The 21211-nt window shown below is 41.8% G+C and overlaps 1 protein-coding gene across 1 annotated transcript in view; it reads left to right on the top strand.

Moving 5' to 3' along the window:
- Positions 1 to 21211, top strand: part of LOC102461967 (protein eyes shut homolog) — a 166894-nt gene that overhangs the window by 111643 nt on the left and 34040 nt on the right. Inside the window, exon 6 of the mRNA XM_089776927.1 lies at positions 4696 to 4909. Coding sequence (XP_089633053.1) covers positions 4696 to 4909 — 214 coding nt within the window. The remainder of the gene's footprint in view (positions 1 to 4695; positions 4910 to 21211) is intronic.

Genomic DNA, 21211 nt, shown 5'->3' with positions numbered 1-21211 from the left:
AGTCCCGATGCCGTTTTCTACCCCCCCCTTTGTCTTGCGCTAGTGGGGGGTGACAGGGTTGCTCCACCCCGTCACAACTACACATGTATTAATTTTAGACAGATGTTTACCTTAAGAAGTTCCCTAGGACAGAAATGTCCAGGGAAAGCTCTTTCAGCAACACTCAAGAACTGTGAGGAGAAACAAGAGTTCTCTAAGGTCATTGTGACCTCAGCATATATTTATGTGATCTGCTATTGGGGATGGCATTTCTGCATATTATGCTAGATTGGACTAGTGTGGGGTAAACCCAGTTTTCCTCCTTGATGCAATATTTTTGGTGGGAGGGACATTAATGTTTTTCTTTGAGGAATGATTTGGTCCCAAGAATTTTAGATTCTAGTGTAACAGAGTTTCTTATCTAGACTACACTAGAGTGTTGAAAGAGGATATTCAAATTCTGCAGGAATTTGCATGTCTTCTTCTGATCTCACTTTCGAAAGTGGAGTTTTTGAAAGTGGAAGTAATTAAGATACGGCTTTTTCAGTCACCCCCCCTTTGTCAAAAAGCTGCGTCAACCTCTTTTTTTGAGGAGAGTGGCTTTTTGACAAAGGGGTGAGGGGGCACACTGAAAAAGCCGTGTCTTGATTACTTTCACTTTCAAAAGCTCTGCTTTCAAAAGTAAGATCAGAAGAAGATATGAAGATAAGCCCTAGACTGTGCCTCACAGTATACTATCTAGTTGTAATCTTCAGAAGAGCAGAGTTCCTCTTGTGGTATGACACAATAGGTAAGGAATTGATCTGGTTCTTTCTATATGTTGTTACAGGTCCATTCACATCCCAAAATCTATTCTAAGATGATGATTCAACATTACAGTAATAAATCATTTGCCAAAATAATCCCTGAGCAATTTATTGACATCTGTAGAATTATCCTGAATTTAATTTTCTTCTACAATAAACAGTTTGAAAGGATAAGGTCCAGAACCTTTTTCCTCATAGGATAATCATAATTAGAACTGAAGAGGTTATTGAGAAAAGGACCTACTGATGTAACAAAATAGTACAGGATTGTTACTTACACTCTACTATTTTTCCTGTGGTTATTTTTCCCATTGTAGTTATAAAGTGACAACCTATGTGACTTCCTGTACTTTACTTTGAAGATTATTTTACACACTGAAGATTTCAAGCAGAATGTTTCCCTTAGTTTTTCCACCTTAGATTTCTTTTTTCTTTATTCTGTATATTGATCATAGCTACCCTCCGTTCATCAATCTAAAAAAGTACATTCCTTTCTCTTTATTTGTCATTTAGCCAAAAAGTACATGCTGAGGTCTTCAAATCTTTCCTCATCAATCAGTCCCATGAGGCTCTGTGCTGAACATCCCCAGGACAGAAATAGCAAAGGAAAAGGCACATAACAGATCTTACATTTGTTGTATAAGTAAAAATAAAGAAAATATGTACATAAAAAGAAAGTGATGGGTCAATGGGATGGAAAGAGAATACACATAGTACCGAGATGATGTCACCTGGTTTGTCCTCTGTTTTTTTGTTTCATATTTGTATGTTGTTTAGACCCACTTTGGAAGTATCAGTATCATTCTACCCCTCTATTACCACCACATACAAACACACTTACCCCTTCACTTCGCAAGTCAACTTTTGCTTGACAATTAAAAAGTGCAACAAAAACTGTATTTCTCAGCCTTCAAGTAAAACTTCCAATATGCTGCATCTGTTAGAGTATTTCATAATGAAAAAGGTGAATTTACTGCTTGCTTGAGAGCCCGGGGACTTGGTGTCCTGTATTTATTGACAAAACAGATGCAGGCATTTATCAACTGCCTTGACAATTTTGCTCTCTTCAGACATGAACAAACCACTTCTCTGAATTAAAGGGTAGTATCGCTTCCATGTTGTTTCAGTCTTTGGCATTCCATCCTTCATTGTGATAATGGCTGTGGGTTATGTAAACACATGACCATGGAAATTAGACTGCAGCCAGGTAAAGTTCTTTAAAGAATTACCTTTCTTGTAAAATGGGATTTGGTTGTGTGTTTAGGGAAGGATGGTGTAGGGTTCTATTTTCCTTTTGGTTGTATGGGTAAAACTACTAATGATAACACTCTGAGGGTATGTCTACACTACCACCCTAGTTCGAACTAGGGTGGTTAATGTAGGCAACCGAAGTTGCAAATGAAGCCCGGGATTTGAATTTCCCGGGCTTCATTTGCATCTTGCCAGGTGCCACCATTTTTAAATGTCCGTTAGTTCGGACTCCGTGCCTGAGGCTACATGCGGCACGGACTAGGTAGTTTGGATTAGGCTTCCTATTCCGAACTACCGTTGCTCCTCGTGGAACGAGGTGTACTGGTAATTCAGAATAGGAAGCCTAATCCGAACTACCTAGTCCGTGCCGCGTGTAGCCGCAGGCATGGAGTCCAAACTAGCGGACATTTAAAAATGTTAATGCCTGGCAAGATGCAAATGAAGCCCGGGAAATTCAAGTCCCGGGCTTCATTTGCAACTTCGGTTGCCTACATTAACCACCCTAGTTCGAACTAGGGTGGTAGTGTAGACATACCCTTACATATTACCTAAATGCCATTTTTTTCAGGAAAAAATGTTTAAAGAAAACTTTCCTGTGATGCCATTGAATGCAATATACCTGTGTTTTCCAACCAGTGTGCCATCAGGCCTGAACAGCTGTGATACAGAATTTTTGTAAAACTACATGTGACAACAAAGCAATATTCCCTTTAATTTTAATTAGTATTGAAGCCAGATCACATTCTGTACTTTTGCTCTCAGGAGAGAGGCCCCTTACAAATGTTATTTATGTATCACATCACATTCCATTCCATAAAGTGAGGTAAAAATGGATAAAGTTAAACAAAGATCATGTGTCCTGATGAATGCAATTTGCTGTAATTATGATTATGGTGATGATGATGATGCACAAAAAAAATTGAATTCAAGTGTAAATTTTATATTTACTTTTGACTTGAGGTAAAAGCTGGAATGAACCAGATCTGGAACACCATTATAATTAATTATATTGCATTTAAAAACAGCAGAGAATGTGACACACATTTGGGAAGACTATTTTGGGAGTGAGAAGAAATGATTAATTATTAATTACTTTCTTTCCCAAACTATTATTTTCAAGTGTGTGTCACTTCCTCTACTGAGAATGCTTTTGTCCAGAGCACTTACATTTAGCATTAATGTTAGTTGAGTGTTGCAAATGTTAACTCTGGCATAAAAGAAAGATTTCATTTTAATGTTAGCTACTAAGGTGATTTTGATTTTAACCCTAGTAAAACCTAGCTGGATTGGTTCATGAATATTCATGAGACAAAATTAAGAATGGCCTATAATAGACACAACATTTTATTATGCTCATATCAACTTAATGTTATGGAATTCACAGTGTGGTTAGTGCATTTTTTAAAACCTAGAAATCTCAAAAGTCACAGAATTGAATTTCAAATATATGATCCCAAAACGGAGAAATAATTGAAGAAAAAAGACTTTGGTGCTTCCATATCTACTTGCAGTGAGAAAGCTGAACATGAAACTAAGAAAGTGAATGTGATGAACTGACAATTTTGTGAGAATTATATGCAATATCCCCTTTATTGTAAAATCCTACTTTAGCTCAACACCGCAAACTGTTTCTCTCCCCCAGTGTCATTGTATTTCCCGCTGTAAGTATTTTCCCATCTACCAGAGTGATGTGATGTGGTTATAACTTTGTCAAACTTTAATGACTGAGACAGAAAATTTCCATTCAGGGTATCTACATCAGGCTGCATTTTTAAGGAAAGCCTAAGTGAAAAACAAGTCAACTCTTAAAGAGTGATGTTAGATAGATAGATAGATAGATAGATAGATAGATAGATAGATAGATAGATAGATAGATAGATAGATAGATAGATCTCCAGCTCTGTATGTATGTATGTGCGTATACATACATACATACACATACTAAGCTGATTTTATATTTAAAAGATGGGAATAGTTGACTGGATAATGGAGATGGAAACTTCCCTGTACTACTCTGACTTGTGGCTGGTTAGTTAGCCTTTGTCTTAGTCACTTGGCTTCCCAGACTAATTGCTTCCATTTTGTGGGTGTTTTCCCCACCCCTACCAAGTGACCTATAATCTAATCTTTTTGCTTTCGAAGGCGGCTTCTATCAGCACTCCCTCACTCCACTGGTTTAGTCCCAGCTATGTACAGAACCCAGAACATTTCTCTACCCATTTATGCCCTTCCCAGCAACCAAGTTAGTACTGTGTCAGTCATGTTTACCATCTGTAACCGCATGTATTCAATATACCTTTAGCAGGATGCAAATACCTGGGCTACATCTACATTGCTCATTCTTGCTCAAGTAGATATGCAAATGAGGCACAGTGATAAATATCGGCATGTCTCATTTGCATACCTAATGAGCCACCATTTTTGCGCAAGGGGCTTTTGCTCAAGAATTGTTCTTTTGCTTATTTTCAGGAGTGTAGACTGCTCATTAGGTATGCAAATGAGGTGCGGCAATATTCATTGCCACGCCTCATTTGCATATCTTCTTGCACAAGATTGCACAATGTGGAAGTAGCCCAGATGCATCTTATGATATTATTTGGTTCATAATGTCTCATGAAATATCTGTATACTTTTTCACTGTTTTCTTTCTTATTTCTAGTGTCTCTGCACACCTGGATGGACAGGGGAATTCTGTCAATTTGTCAAAAATGCATGTTTAATTTACCCTGACAATTGCTACAATGGAGCTACCTGTATTGATGTGACCCACTCTAAAGAGCAACCACATTTTCAATGCCTGTGTCTTCGAGGCTTCACAGGTAAGGAGGGACTTAAAGTGCATGTAAAGATTGTCAATATAACACTGAGCAGAAGTAATACTTTTAATTTTGTTTCTTTATAATCAGAACATAAGAATTTCGTATTTCACATCTTTAAAGTCAATGAAACTAAAAGCAATAATTTTATGCCGTTTTGATAACTGAACATGAAGAATAAAGATATTCATGAGAGTGTATAAACTGGCTCTCACTCAAAGCAAATTATGATATTGATTTTATTTTCATCATCTCTTTGATCCCTTAAATACCCATATCTGTTGTTATGTGATGAAACTTCCATGGACTGTAATAGATGCAAAATCTGTGTGTTAGCAATATCATTTACTGAAAAATTAAGATAAGTTTAGCCCAATTTCCCTTTTATTCACGTTAGAATACTCTAATGTCCTTTTTAACCTCTTACCCTTAATTCTATCAAAGTAGAATCACAGGATTTTGGGCCTGAATCCTAGTGCACTGATTGCCTTTCATTCTGCATGTCTGACTGATTTTCGGTAGCCTATGAGTCTTCCTGTTGGTAATCAGTGACAAATACTAGACTGATAAACTTCCTTCATAAAATAAGACATCGTTCTGGGTATTGTGCATGAGATTTAAATCCAGCTAGCAGTTTAATGCTAAAGAAGATCATTTAAATTGACACAATTTAAATTAGATAGTATAACAGGATTCTGACAGTGCAAATTGGAGCTGGGGTATCACTGTGACACCTTAGCCTGGACTGTCTCATAACATTTCGCTAGACCATGTATACATTGGGAAACTATTCTGAAATTACTATAATCAACTTAAGAACTCCCAATTTCATAAGTTTACTCCCAATTTCATAAGTTTGAACTAGTGTGTCTTCACTATGAGGAAGCATTGAAATTAGTCCAAGGCTGGGTCCATTAATGCAGATGTGCTACCTCAGACTTAGGGTATGTCTACACTGCATTCCTCTTTTGAGAGAGGAATGAAAATGCAGACAAATAAAACTGCAAATGAAGCATGATTTGAATGTCCCGCGCTTCATTTGCATAATCGCGGCTAGCCGCTATTTCAAAATACTCTATTTTGAGATTAAAAATGCTGTTTAGATGCATTCATTTTTGCTTTTTTTTCCTCTTCTTTTAAGAAGCCTTTATGACATGCTTTATGTAATGCTTGGAGTGGCTTATCTAGAGATAATAGAAGACTGGTTTTAAGCACATATGTGGAAACATAGAGGGAGTATGAGCCTAACTTGGAAACTCTTGGGAGTTTCCAACTCTGATACGCACTTCTTGTGCAACTTGGACAAATTGCCTAGCCTATCTGTGCCTCAGTTCCCCATCTGTAAAGTGGGAATAATTGCATTTCCCTATCTCACAGAGAAAGCTTTTGGTATACCACGGGTTCTGACCATCCCTCCATTTCCCAATAAGCTCTCTGTGTACTGCTTTACTATTCTCAGTGTATTTCAGGAACTCAGTGCAACCTCCATGATCATCTCTCTCATACCAAGTATTCTGTGTGTCTCTTCTCTTTCCCATACCAGAAGCTGCCTCTTCCGTGCATTCCAGGCCCTCACCTTTTCCCCTTCATCCATGTCAGGAATTCCCACCATTTTTTTTCTTTTCTGTCTGGGAGATAAGTCACTCAGGCTCTGTCTAGACTGCAGTTTTCTATTGGAAGAAGCTTTTCCGGAAAAGATCTTCCGGAAAAACTTCTTCTGAAAGAGAGCATCCACACTGCCAAAGTGCATTGAAAAAACTATCTGCTTTTTCGGAAGATAGCGCCCATATTGATTGATGCTATCTTGCATATAAGGCCACCTGGAACCTGTTCAGCCAGGGCTTTAGGTCACCAGTTGCTTTCCGAGTGCTGGTGCCAAAGCCTGGCAGAGACAAACACTTCAAGGGACCACTCCGGACAGCCGTTTCTCTGCTTCTGCTGCATGCTTGCCTATCTCAGATTTGCCCAACTTCTTTGGATGCCACAGCTTTTTTGTTTGTGCCATGGAGCCAGAGCTGCCCCTGGGCATGTGTTGGCCCCACACGGCTCTACTGCAGTTTCTGCAGCAGTTTGTGCGGGCTGCCTTCCTGGCCCTGCACGAGCTTGACTCCAAGCTCATTCCAGAGACACTCTCCCAGTGTATAGGAGCAAGACCCATGCAACTTCACCCCGCAGTGGAGAGGTGTTTTTGGAGGTGGGATAACAGTTCTGACTGGTGTGACCGGCTGGTCATGGAGCAGTGGGATGACCAGCAGTGGCTCCAAAACTTCAGTATGCGGAAAGTCACCTTTTTGGAGCACTGAGCCTGGCTCGCCCCTGTTCTCATCACAGGACGGGTCCAGGACAGGACACCCACCTGTGGCCCGCCATCCCCCTGAGGAAGCGGGTCGCAATCACCATGTAGAAGCTCATCATCCCAGGCAGCTATCAGTTCAGCATGGGGAAGTCCACTGTCAGGGCCCTCCTCATGGAGGTAAGGCACTCTTGTGATGCAGTCCCTGCAGGGGAGGGAGAGAGTCCTGGAAAAGGGGACCCATCAGTAAAAGGGAGGGTGGGGGGCAGGGGAGTCCTGTGAGTCGGGGGGAAGCCCCCATCCCACCTTCACACAGTCCTGGTGCTGGGGGGTGGCCTCATAGGGGGTGGCTCCACGGGTTCTGAGAGGGGGAAGAGAGGGGAGGGAGGGGTCCTCCCAAGAGCTCAGGCATTCCCTCCCATTCTCTGTTTTATATGTTTTTTTGGTCTCTTTCTGCAGGTAGTGAGGGCCATCAACTCCTTTCTGCTGTGCAGGATCATCTTCCTGGGAGACCTAGACCCAATTATGATAGGATTTGCTGCCATAGGGTTCCCAAACTGCACCGGAGCCATAGATGGGACCCAAATCCCAATCTGAGCTCCAGAACACCAAGCAACCCAGTATATTAATAGGAAGGGCTACTTTTCAGTGGTGCTGCAGGCCCTGGTCGACCACTGAGGACAGTTTACAGACATTTTTATTGGGTGGTTGGGCAGGGAACACAATGCCTGCATGTTTCATAACTCCAGCCTCGACGGCAAGCTGGAGGTGGGCTCATTCTTCCCTGCCATGACTTTGTGGTTGGGGATGTGCAGATGCCACTGTGAGTTATGGGGGATACCCCCTGATGCTGTGGTTAATGAATCCCTACACCGGCCACCTGGACCCTAGGAGGTACCAATTTAACTTCCACCTCAGCTGGATTAGGAGCCAGGTAGAGTGCGCCTTCAAATGCCTCAAGGCATGGTTCAGGTGCCTCCTGACCCACCTCAACGTGGAGAGGAAGGAGAAGGTCTTCCTCCCAGGGTGGGGGCAGAGGCCAGTCATGAGGAGATACCCTTTGAGCAGCCACAGAGCTGCCATCCACCAGGCACATCAGACTGGGGTGCACATATGGGAGGCCCTGAAGGAGAATTTCTCTGAAGGACCCCAGTAATTCTCCCCAGGGCCTCCCCACTAGGGGCCTCTCCTTGCTCCACTATACCTTTCCCACCACAATCTCTCCCTCCTTCTCCTCCTCCTCCCTGACCTCTGAATAAACACACCTGTTTGGATTTCACCACAATGAACTTTGTATTTATTTTTCAAAAAATATAACTGGAGAAGGGGACTCATAAGTTGGAGGGGGAGCTCCTAAACTAGAAGGGGAAGGAAGCACAGGGCTGGGGGTGGCTTGGAGGGCAACTGGATGTGCTGCCTCGGGTGTGAGGACCTTGTCGAATGTGGTGTTTGGTGGCTTTGGGGACCAAGGGGCTTGGGTGGGGGAGGCTAGAGTGGGGACAGGGATGGCAGGGGGGCAGCAGGAGGGGACACGGGCATTGCTTGAAGAGGGAGCATGGACATTTTTGGGGGCAGGTCACAGGCATAGCAGTGGGAGGGAGCAGATGCATCAATTGGGGGGCAGGGATAGAGAGAATGGGCATAGCAGGCAGGGCAGGAGGGTGCTGGGTGTGCCATCATTTCCTGCATGATGGCACACATGTTATTACCCTGTCACACAAGCTGGTCCCACATGCGGGTTCACCAGTCTGCATCCTCCTGGACCATCTGCGCCAGGGTCTGCTGCATGTCATGCAGGATGCTCACATACTGCCTCATCAGCTCTTCCTGCACTCTGGAGCACTTTTGGGTACCCCCTGGATCAGGCAGCTGGCACGGGTGGCATGTCTCGCCCCTCAGTCCCAGCTGGTCTGGCTGTGGAGACTACAAAGAGGGAGAGGCAATCAGTCATCCATGCAGACATTGTCTGTGAGGTTGTGCCCTCTTCTGTGAGCAACGAACAAACAGCCCTTGGGCTAGAGGATGGGGAATGTCCCAGGAGTAAGGCCATGTGTGGTCTGCACAGTAGGCCCTGCCTCCCAGGGGCCCCGAGGTGCCCAGGGAACCATGCTGCTTGCTCCTCCCCCCATGAACAAGCAGGCAAGGGAAGTGCCTGGCCTCTGTGAGATTCCATGGGCAGCAGAGGAGCTGGGAGTTGCCTGGCCCTCCCAAGGGCCCACATACACACCTGCACCTTGCAGCACTGTCTGCAGGAGAAGATGGTGCCTTACATGTATAGGCATGCCCATGTGCTGTATGTGGCACTCCTGGTGTGTATGGGGCTGTGCCTGTGCCCTTGTGGTTAGCATGCTTCCAGCCATGACAGGTGGTGGGAGGGCATTCCCCACCACCACCCCCAGGGGCCAGACATGTGTGTGGCCTCCTCTGAGCCTGGGTACAGGAGCGTGGGCGGGCTCAGGGGCTGCCTGCTGAGTCCACGTGGTGCACAATGATGCTGCACGTGGTTCCACATGCACAAACAGGCCGACCGAAACTTGCACCCCACTCCCTTTGTTCCCATCTCTCCCACCCTGTGTGTGTGACAAACCGAGAACACTCACCTGAAGATCCCTCCCCAGAATGACGATGCCTGGGAGATGTCCTGGATCACAGCTACCGGCTCCAAGGACAGCATGATGGTGGCCGTGTCATCGTCCTCCTCCTGCTGTCCCTTGTCCTCCTCCTCTACCATGACCTCCGACGGTCATGTCGAGGCCAGAGTCCACAACGATGGGAAGGAAAAAGGCTTCCCCACACCCTGCAGGATCTGGTGGCACTCTGCGTAGTAGGAGCAGGTGTGGGGTTCTGCCCCGGAGTGTGAGCTGCACTCTCTGGCCCTCAGGTATCCCTGGCAGAGTTCATTCACCTTACTCTGGACCTGTTCTAAGGTCTGGGGTGGGTATCCATTCTCCACCAGGGACTTGGCCATCTGGCCATAAATGTCTGCATTCCAGTGCTTGGAGCGAAGATCCTGTAGTGCCCCATAGCTCAAGGAGGGACAGGATCTCCACTCCAGACCATGAGGGTGCCCACTGCTTGGTCCCTCTTGGTGGGTCCTGGGAGCCCTGATGCTGCTCTCTGTGAAGGCCAGGAGGGTCTCAGAGGGCTTGTGGCTGTGCCATGAGTGAGCAGGCCTGTGGCAGGGAGAGTTGCATGGTCAGGATGCTGCTCCAAGGTCGGCTTCCTGCCACAAGATTTGTCCAGGGTTTTTGAAGCTTTAAGAGGGGCCCGGAGACAAGAACTATAGAGGTGTGATTATTTTGGACAGAGTGGCCATGAGGGCAACTGTGTTATTTCCTGGATGCCTCTTCTTTCAAAACAAAACCCTCTTCCCCATCCACACACACCTTTTTCCGAAAGAGCTCTTTCGAAATAGATGTTCTTCCTTGTAGAAGGAGGATTAGCAACTTCGAATGCCTACATTAGCCTCCCTAGTTTGAACTAGGGGGCTAGTGTAGACATACCCTCAGATACTAAGGTAACAATTCTATAAGATATATGATAGGTGGAAGCGGTCCATAATTACCGCACACTTGAAACAAAGTTTATTCTGTTACAAAAAAGTTTAAAATTACCATTTTTGCCATGCGGACATATTATTTTAGCCTCTTCTGGTGCAAGAATGTGCACAATTCACTTATTGTTCCATAAGAAACCACTGAACCCCAAGGAACATTTGTCTTGTTATATGCAGATGTTTGGGATACTTAGAGAATTCATTTAATCAGAACATATACTTTGCCATGATTTCTCTCTGTCCTGTGCTATCCAGTTTTGTGGCTATGTTGGTTGGCTACAGTACCCATGCGTGGCTGAAGTAGAATTACAGGCTCTTTTACTGCTGCAGTAACCTCTAAGCAGACTTTCTGTTTCCAAATGTCCTGTGTCCTGAGTTATGCCTGCAGAGGAGGAAGGACATACCAGCATAAACCAAGGATGAATCTAACCCCTTGAGTTCCATAAAATACTTTAAATATTCTTCATAAAACCTTCCCTGGCAAATCACTTCCAGTTACTTGGCTATCAGCACAGTCCTATGAATAGAAAACTGTCTGAGTTGGACCATTAACCTAGAGCAATGATAAATAGCAATGCATCAAGTTGGGGGCACATGTCCAGTGGGGTGCCACAGGGATCGATGCTAGTTCCAATGTTGTTTAACATCTTCATTAATGATCTGGAAGCAGGATTAAACAACACATTAATCACATTCAGAGATTATACCAGACTGGGAGATGTTTCAAGTACTATTGAGGACAGAGATACAATACAAGAGGTCTAGAGAGGCTAAATTAATTAACAGGAATTTTTATTAAAAAAGTCATCTTGGAAAGAAAGACAGCAAGCTAATATAAGCATGCAAAAAATAGAACAGAACAATTGAGTAGGGGGGAGATTCTCAGAAAACACACATGTTATAGCCAGAGCTGAGAGTAGAGAGCAAGATTTGAAGGATGTGCAAGATATAGGTACTATTTTGAACTATAATGGGTTTCAATAAAGAACTAGCAAAATTAATGGAGGCTACATCCATCAATGGCTATTAGGCAGGTGGGCAAGAATAATGTCCCTAGCCTCAGTTTGTCATAATCTGGGAATGGGTTCCAGGGGATGGATCATTTGATGATTACCTATTCTATTCGTTCTCTATAGGGCACCTGGTATTAGCCACTGTGAGAAGACACGATACTCAGCTAGATGGAGCTTTGATCTGACCCACTATGTCTGTTCTTATGTTCCTATGTTAGCAAGATATGACTTTGCAGTGCAATTCTGAGAGTGATTTGGTTCTGGATATACACAGGCATTATGGCACTGCTGAAATCAAATTTAATACTTAGGATATGTTCACTAGTCTAAGACCTTAAGGCCATGTTTAGTCTATGCAGAAGATCAACACTGCCATGGTCAAACTTTTGAGGTTTGATTTTCTGGGTCGAGTGAAGACTCACTAAATTGAACTCAGAAGGTACCCCCATTGATGCTGGTACTCCTGCTCTTTATGCAGAGTAAGGGAAGCTGATGGGAGTGTTTGCTCATGTTGGCCTCCTGCTGTGTGGATGGCATAGAAACTCAATTTAAGATACATCAACATAATTAACATAGCTGGAGTTTCATATTTTAATTTGACCTTCTGCTATAGTGTAGGTCAGGCAGGTTTGAGAAGAAATAGTTCACAAAAATGAAACAAAAAACAGGACTATGTAGCACTTTAAAGACTAACAAGATGGTTTATTAGGTGGTCCAGACCTACACCTAATAAACCATCTTGTTAGTCTTTAAAGTGCTACATAGTCCTGTTTTTTGTTTCAGCTACACCAACTAACACGGCTACATTTCTATCACTATTCACAAAAATGGAGACTTTTCAAACATGACCAACAAAATAAACTGACTCATTAAAAAAAAAAAAAAAAAAAAACAGAACCAGAAACCTTAAAAGAATGAACTCGGCCAGAACCACAACTGGTGTAAATTAATGTAGCCCTGTTAACTGGAGTGAAGATAGAGTGCATCGCACCTGTGACAGGTATGGCCAATTATGTAGTGTTTTAGTGATAAACTATGGAAGTCATGCTAACCATCTACAAGGATTTAGAAGGTTTAACCATCAAAGAAGAAAATAAATTGTTCAGGAAATTCCAAACATAACTATTGGGATATTGGGTTGGATGAATTAGCAAAATTATGATGAAGAGAGGAACCCCACTGAGAATACATTCTCTCTTCATTTAGTGCTGCAGTCCAAAGTCCTTTTACAATCATTGGCAGGGCTCGCTGAACTGCCCCACTCTCCAGCCGCGCTCTCCGGCAATCTGCGCATGCGCAGATCACCCGAACCCGGCTCTTCCAGGTTGCAATCTACTCGTCACAGGCGAGTAGGTTACACTATTTGTCGAGTCCTGATTATTGGAACGGATCCTGTAATCTTTGATTATAGTGATATTTTTGTCTTTAGACAAGTAAAGAATTGTAGGACTTAGAACTTTTCTTAAGGAAGAACACCAAAATAGAAAGACTGGCATTTGTAAGGAAAATAGTATGAACTATAGATGATACCAAACTATGTCTTATATATCTGTGACGGTGTTATGATTTTTATATGTAGGTGTAATTTTGCATTATATTAGCTTATGTAAACATAAACCTGTAAATCCATAGTCATTTGTGTGATATAAATATTGAAGCAAACTGCAGTGTCTTTAAGGATGTTGTGCCATGTATATTTATACATCACTGATGCAGTTTTTCTTTTAAATTTATTCATAAAGTCGAAATATATTCACTATGCAGTGCTTCAAATAGAGATCTGAAATGTGAACATATTCATAAATATCCAAACTCAGTTGGAACCCTTTGCTCCATTTTAAATACAGACAGAATTTGAATAGTGGTATCATGTTTCACTTTGAAATATAGGGTGGGCGTTTTTAGAGTGTTTGGTTTTTCATGTTATTGCTGAATGCTGAAGAAAAGAGGTGTTTTTTCCTTAAACATAAAACATTCAGTAGGCTTAATTTTTCTAGTGGAAATCAAGACCCAAGAAAAAATAGTGACTTAACCTACTGTATGTCACAGACTGTCTGGAGTTCCCACAAGTAAAACACTGAATTGTAAACCATCTCACTGTGTTTAGTGTTCAAGATTCTATCTGTTTTATTTCTAAAATGCTATATTCTTCCAGGCTGGTATAACATTTCCTATATTTTGTACAGTTCGTGTCTATCTGCTTGTCTAGATAAGTACTCTGAAATAGTCTGCTGGAAAGGAACTGGTGTAGTTCCATGGTATACGATAAAAACATGAACTTGAAGAGTTCATTTTCCCAGGGGAGCACTACTCCAGAGAAATTCAGTCTACCCCAGATCTGAGTAGATAAAAAGCAACAGTGACTCGGGGAAGAGGATTTGCTTCAGAATGTGAAGGGTGGAGAAAAGTGAAATCTTCCTAGGTATATTATGTTCTGGATACATTCCTTTCTGGCACTTCACAAATAGTCAAAATGGAATGTGCTTTGTGATGGGTTTGGCCATAGAGATCTCCTTGAGACTGTCATTTGGGGCATATCTACACAGCAGGGCTAAAGCCAAAATAAGCTACGCAACTTGAACTACATCAATTGAGTAGCTAAAGTCCAAATATCTTATTTCGGCTTTTGGCACTGTTTACACAGCAGGAAGTCAGAGAAAGAGCTCTCTTCCTCTGACTTCCTTCACTCCTCATCAAATGAGGGTTACAGGAGTCAGAGTAAGAAGTCCTCCAGCTCCATATTATTCTGACATTATGTTGAAATAACTGTTTGTAGTGTATGTTATTTCAGAATAACATTAGTTATTCTGAAATAATATGGCTGTGTAGATGTGCCCTTGAATATACCACTGAGACTGCTCTAAGGCACCCCATCAACCTATCCTGATGAGCCAGAACCTCTCCCCCAGCAATGACATAGAGTTGGGGTCACAGACCACAGCAGAATAACCGACACTGAGATCAGCTCAGTTCTCAGGTCTGGGTAGGCTCAGTCTAAAGGTACTTGTCACGGCAACTAGGTGCAAAGACTAAATGGAACCAGTAACCCCAATAAACCTGCCTTACTCTGTATACAGTTTCTATATAGAAAGCTCATAACTTGTTTGCCCCCTTTATCAACGAAAGAGAGATATTCATAGCTGTTTGCCAATCCCTGGTAACAATTATTTACACTGGGTTTATTGATAAACAAAAGTGATTTTAAAGTACAAAAAGTAGGGTTCAAGTGGTTGCAGAAAAATCATAGATGAAAATATAATGTAAGATATAAGCTCAGGCCTGGCTAAAGAGCTTGCAAGGCCCAAGGCAGCCTGCTGTAGATAGCTGCGCTGTGTGCCCGGCACCTCACAGCCAGGGAAGCAAGCAAGTGAATGGGTAGATGGGTGCCAGGCAGCACGGGGCCCTGATGGCACAGGCCCCAAGGCAACCTCCTTGTTCGGAGTACCCTAAGGACTGGCTTGTATAAGTCATTAAGCAAAATAAAATAAACATGCCACTCTAAGCTTAATATATTAGGAAAACTTGTTAGAAATCATAATTTTCTCACCCTAGTTCTTATTTCAGGCAAATGTCTTTTCTGACCTAGGTCCAGTAGGTCTCCTTTATCCCTTCAGTCCAGATATTTTGTCTTCAGGTGTTTTAAAATATCCTCATGGATTGAGGAAGGCAGTCCATAAAGCCACCTGAACACAATCATTGTTTATTTCCCTTGCCTTACGTACAATTTCCCTGGGGCAGAAAGCCTTTGATCAATGCTCTAAAACTTCTGTAGACAGGTACAAAATTCAAGATGGATTAGCATCAGGTGACACAGACTCATGTCTTTGTAGCATGCCTACAGGAAGATAGTTCTCTTGCTAATGGGCTATTAACACTGTGTATGGCTTCTTCATTGTTGTTCCTGATGGGCTGGAAATAGGTTTCTGACCAGTGCATATCTATCATCTTACACAGTGAATCAATATACATGTTTGCTATTAGTGGCTGCAGTCTAGCAAAGACTTATACAGGTGCTTAACTTTATACAAAATAAGGAGTCCCATTGACAAAAAAATTCAAAAAATGGATCTTAAGTTGGGCTCTTAAATCCATATATAGGCATGTATAGGTGGAATTTTAAAAAACACCTTATAGACCCTATTGCAATCAATATACATATTAGTGTCATGCACAACAAACAAACCTGTCTGGAAACAGATCTGAGTTTTTAGTTACTCAGAGTTTGGGATCTCTTGGATCTGGAGATTTGGTTGATGCTCAAGTCTAATATTAAATAGCAATAATAATAATGACTAAAAAAATTAAGACAATAAACTAATCTGATAATAAATCAAGCCTTGGTATCAGGGAATCTCCTGAGTATTGAAAGATTTCTTTTTCTCCTGAAAAAAAACCCACCCTGAAGTGGAACTTTAAATTCAGCTGGCAAGTTTGCATGGGATGCAATTAATTTTTACCAGCAGTAAGATTATTTTAATTAAAGGATTTTTCTACTTGCTAAATGAAGTGTCTAACACGCCCAATCAATTCCTGCCAATATGATTGCTCTACACAAAAGGAAAGATAGTATTTAATTAGAGAAAGCTTCTTCAAGGACAATTGGTCTACTGTGCATAACTTGAGAAAGAGCTGACATGGACTGTTTCTTCTGAGTGTCATAATCTGTGTTAGTTCTGTGTATTATTATGTATAAATTGTACCCAACTGTCACTGTAGAGAATAACTTGTACAGCAAAAGAAAGCATAAATTGTAGGATGAAATCAAAAGTAGAAAAGACATAGTTTAGAATATGTTTAAGCTATTAACTAAAGAACATCTGTGTCTAATTTTATCCTTTTTTTTATCCTTTCTCTTTAACCACATGATTGGTAGTACAACACAGAGATACTTTTTTGAGTTAATTAGCCAAAATGTAGTTTATGTATAAGCAAATATCAATCCAATTTCAATTAAGAAAATACTGTTAAGTGTTGGTACTGATGAGCTGTCAAAGCTAATTCATTATACAATTAAAATAAAGTGCATGACCAATAGTTAATGAAGGCAGTTGTGTACAGTGACTGAAGGCCGGGCAACAGACAATACAAACCTTAAAACATATTTGCATAATTTCAAGCAAGCGAGTCAAATTTAAAATATCCATTACTTGCTGCTTCCAATAGGAAGTAAAAAAAAAAAATCACATTTTGAGCAGGAAGACTTGCTAGTTGTTTTTTTCATTCGTTCAGACAAAAAACAAACAAACACACACTTTAGACAATACTGTAAGATAGCATCTGCATGTGTAGATTGGCCTTTTACAAAGGTTTTCTTTAAAAATTATGTTTACTTTTTTATTGTTAGAACTCCTCTGACAGGATAGAGGAAACCAGTTAAAACATTAAACCTTGACCACTTGGTTATGGAGTCTCTTGTACTCTCTCTCTGTTCCTGTATTATATAAAATGAAACAACTACCACAGAAGAAATTGTGAGAGATCTGCCCTGGAGTAGCACCTTGGCTAGGGCACTTTCCTGGGAGAACAGTGCCTATCTTATTGCCACATCAGGCAGAAGAAGGAATTAAATTCAGGCCTCCTACATCCTGGATGAGTGCTCTGACCAACAGACTAAATTAAGGGTGGGCACCACTTCCTCTTTATTATTTTCGTCTTGAGAAAGGGCAGACCTGATTTAGGCATCTTACTACAGGAGAAAGTTCACAGCTCTGAATCATGGGTGGACATAAGTACCTATTTCTCTTTGAGGGATACAATTGCTTGGTTGGGTGGATCTGTGCTTTATTCTTAGGTACCTAATACCCTCCATAAATTAAGAAGGCTGTGAATTCAGCACAACAACACTATCATTACAAGACCTAAATCCCTTTTGTGAATCTAGACTTTAGCGAGTAAGTTGTCTATACCCCATAGACAAGTATTATCGCTAGCTTTTTTCCCCCCCTTCCTTTACACAGTGACACATGGGCTGATCTAAGAAGAGCTGTCTGACTGAAAAAGGGAGAAGAATGCCTGTGGTGAAGTGTTGTAGTAATATAAAGGGTGAAAGAGTTAAAGGCATTAGCGTAAACCAGTGAATGTCAAACATGGCACAGTGTTAAACAATATTTTGTTTTGGGTAGGCAGAGACCTGAGCCTGCTTAGAGCTATGTTGAACACACCATTAAAAAACTTGTAACCTTTTATTAGAAACACAGTGAAGAACGAGGAAAAAGTTAAAGCATTTGGACTATAAAATATTAAATAAGGCTTTCATGTTAAAATCTTTCTTATTCTTTTCTCTTCAGCAAGAGAGAGAGTTAGAGGGAAACCACCATCTCCTTCTTTGACAATCTCTTAGATTAGGGATGGGTAGTAAATGACTGCTGCTCCAGCGAGCTCCCACTGGCTGTGAATGGTGCACACACACACACACACACACACACACACACACACACCAAAAAAAAGGGAAAAAAATTAAAAATAGAGAAATTGCAAATAGAAAATCAGAAAATAAAATCATTGAAAATATTTAGTGTTGAAAGATCTTTTGGTCCTGATAGTTTCAAATTTATTTAAAAGTTGATGTGGTAGCACTCCTAAATTAAGCTGTTATTCAAGATTTTATTGCAGTATTAGCAACTTTTGTTTTCCCCCAAAAATATACCTTTTTATTAACACTTTAAAATTATTATCAGTCACAGAATTGAAAAACTTCAAATAAAAATGAACAAAGCACTTGTTAAAAGACATACAATAGAATTTAAAATAACTAATATTATTTCGGCTAAATCAGCCCATCTGCTTAAATGGGCCTCCAAAAAAGAGGCATAAAAGAGCATCAAGATTTCATTTTTCCTGTAAATGCCTAGTGCACAACTAAGTTCTATAATAATAATAAATAAAAGCAACCATCTCAATGTCTGTCCCCCAAGAAAAGTAACCTGTTCCCTTTTAAGTAGAAATGTTGGATTTTTTTTTCTTGAAATGTAGGTATTTTTTCCTATATCACCACTGTGATTGCTACTTTGCCAAAAATAGACCAGAAGTTTGCTTAGTGCACTCATCCAAGTTGGTCATCTAAACATAGGCTTCACTAGACTTTCAAAAGCTTATTTGAGGCTTCTTAAGTTTAGAGTTTTAAAATGAAATGACTCTTATTGGTTCTGACTCTAACATTATACAGTGATTAATATCTTGCTCTGTGAGTAGTCCCATTAAAATAAACTCAAATGATTTTGCAGTAAGGTCCTATTTACTATGTGAAAAAGGTGACCTAGTTAGGACCTTATTAAGGAAAGATGAGCTTTAAGGCCTTGTTTCAGCAAGGTAATCACGTACATACTTAAATTTAAGCATTAGTGTAATGCTATCATTGTCAGTGTTTAAAATTATGAGTATGTTCAAGTATGTTGTTGAATAAGGGGCCTACAAATTGCTTGCTTTATTCAGGTCTCCCCATGAAGTAGTTCCCCCAACTAAAGTAAACTTCTGATAATTCGACACATTTAGGACCCAGGGAGTACCATATTATCAGATATGCCAGACTATCGGAAGGGGGGACTATGAGGGGTCTCGGGTGGGGTGGGGGAGAATGCCACTCCAGACCCCTCATAGCCCCCTCTTCCGATAGTCCAGCTCTGCCCCAGGCGTCCCCAATTCAGCTACTGCTCGTCAGTTTCAGCAGTGGTTGAATCCGGGACGCCTGGGGCAGAGCAGCTGGGGTGCTGCCGGGTTGGTCTGGTAGCGCTGCCCTTCAGCAATGCGATACCAACCCGGCAGCACCCCAGCTGCTCTTGGGGATGCCTGGGACTTCCTGGAGTCAGCCGCTGATCAGTTTCAGCAGTGGCTGACTTGGGGACGCCTGGGGCAGAGCAGCTGGGGTGCCGTCGGGTTGGTCCGATAGCCCCGAGGGGCAGCACTATGGGACCAAACTGGCAGCACCCCAGCTGCTCTGCCCCCGGCTTCCCTGATTCAGCTGCTGGTCAGTTTCAGCAGTGGCTGAATCGGGGAAGCCAGGCACAGAGCAGTTCCAATTATCCAGCAGCCAGAGCACTTCTGGGTTCCTGATGGTGCCGGATCATCAGGATTGCCAGAGCATTGGATGCCGACTAATGGAATTTTCCTGTACTTGTTTTAATAATTGCAAAGTCTTTTATACCTTTCTGCTCTTTTTATGGTCTTATATCTGTTATTTTCTGTGACTTACTGCTGCTCTTACCTCTTTCCACCTCTCTCCACTCCCTCTACATCAGCCAATAACTTCTAATTTTAAAAGTGTTAATTTCAAAGCAATTCTCTTACATCAATAGCAGCCACTGTTATTCAATACTATTGAAAACCAGGCCTCTGTTTTTTTACGCACTGAAATACAGGGTGTACATGCACATAAAAGTAGTCCACCCTCCAGGATTGTCCTGGGGTCTCTAGTAGGGTCTGTGAGCTATTTAATCCCATGCTGAACTTTTCAGGACTGAAGGCCTGGCACCAGCAAAGTTCAGAGCCAGGTCGCTTCCCTACCCCATCTGCCACACCTCTCCCCAATTTGAAAGGGCACACGGGCCCCTTCCACTACCACTGGCAGCACAGTAGGGCTAGACTGGCTTCCCGCCCACTCTTGATAAGCTTACAGTTGCCAAGCCATACCTGAGGCTGCGGGAAGAGTGGGATGGTTTGTGTCTCCATGAAATTCCCCCACCTCAATTGTCCCTGCATCCAATGTGAACTGTGATGTCTGGTGGCCTGCTTAGGAGCCACTGCCAGAAGGGAGTGCCTCAGTTAAGTTCCACCTCCCCAAAACCATTCCCGTCCCCAAACTCCCTCCCAGATATTTCACTCTCACTCCCTCCTGAACTACAATCCCCTTCCCCAGCCCTGAACTTGCACCCAGCACTCAGACTTCATCCACACCCATGCCCTCCCAAAGCCTTAGTCTGGTGGGAGCAGGAGAGACTTGAACCCATTCTGGGAACCACCAAAATATCTACAAACCTGCCATCCCTCATCTCCAAAGACAAAAGATTAACTCTTAATTAAAGCTTATGTCATGCGACCAAATCTCCAGGAATACATCCAACTAAAATGGAAACCCTAAGTCATACAAGTGTGAAATTTTTTACCTTCAGATAAAGTATGATCATGCTAATTTCTGTTAAATTAGCAATGAGATGTGCCAAGATCAATGAATTTATTCATCATAAGTTTAGTGGGTTGGTATTGTGATCTGCTAGTTCTCAGTAAAAGTGACTCCTGAATGAAAAATAATTTCACTTCTATGACTAAACCAAAGGACTTTAGAAGTGGGGTAAAATTGCTAAATTACAGTCAAGATCAGAATGCAAAAGATAATCAAAACAGGAAACATGTTACGCACTCAGGATATGTCTACACTACAGTGTTATTTCGAAATATCTTATTTCAAAATAGTATATTTCAAATTAACGCATCTAGACACAAAATTCATGTTGAAATAGCATTTTGCTATTTCGAAATAGCACATCCACACTGAGTGAACTCTG

This window comes from Pelodiscus sinensis, chromosome 3 (genome assembly GCF_052426305.1).
Source record: "Pelodiscus sinensis isolate ZL-2025 chromosome 3, ASM5242630v1, whole genome shotgun sequence".
In the NCBI taxonomy this organism is placed as follows: domain Eukaryota; kingdom Metazoa; phylum Chordata; order Testudines; family Trionychidae; genus Pelodiscus; species Pelodiscus sinensis.
This window is presented reverse-complemented; position numbering and strand designations above follow the sequence as displayed.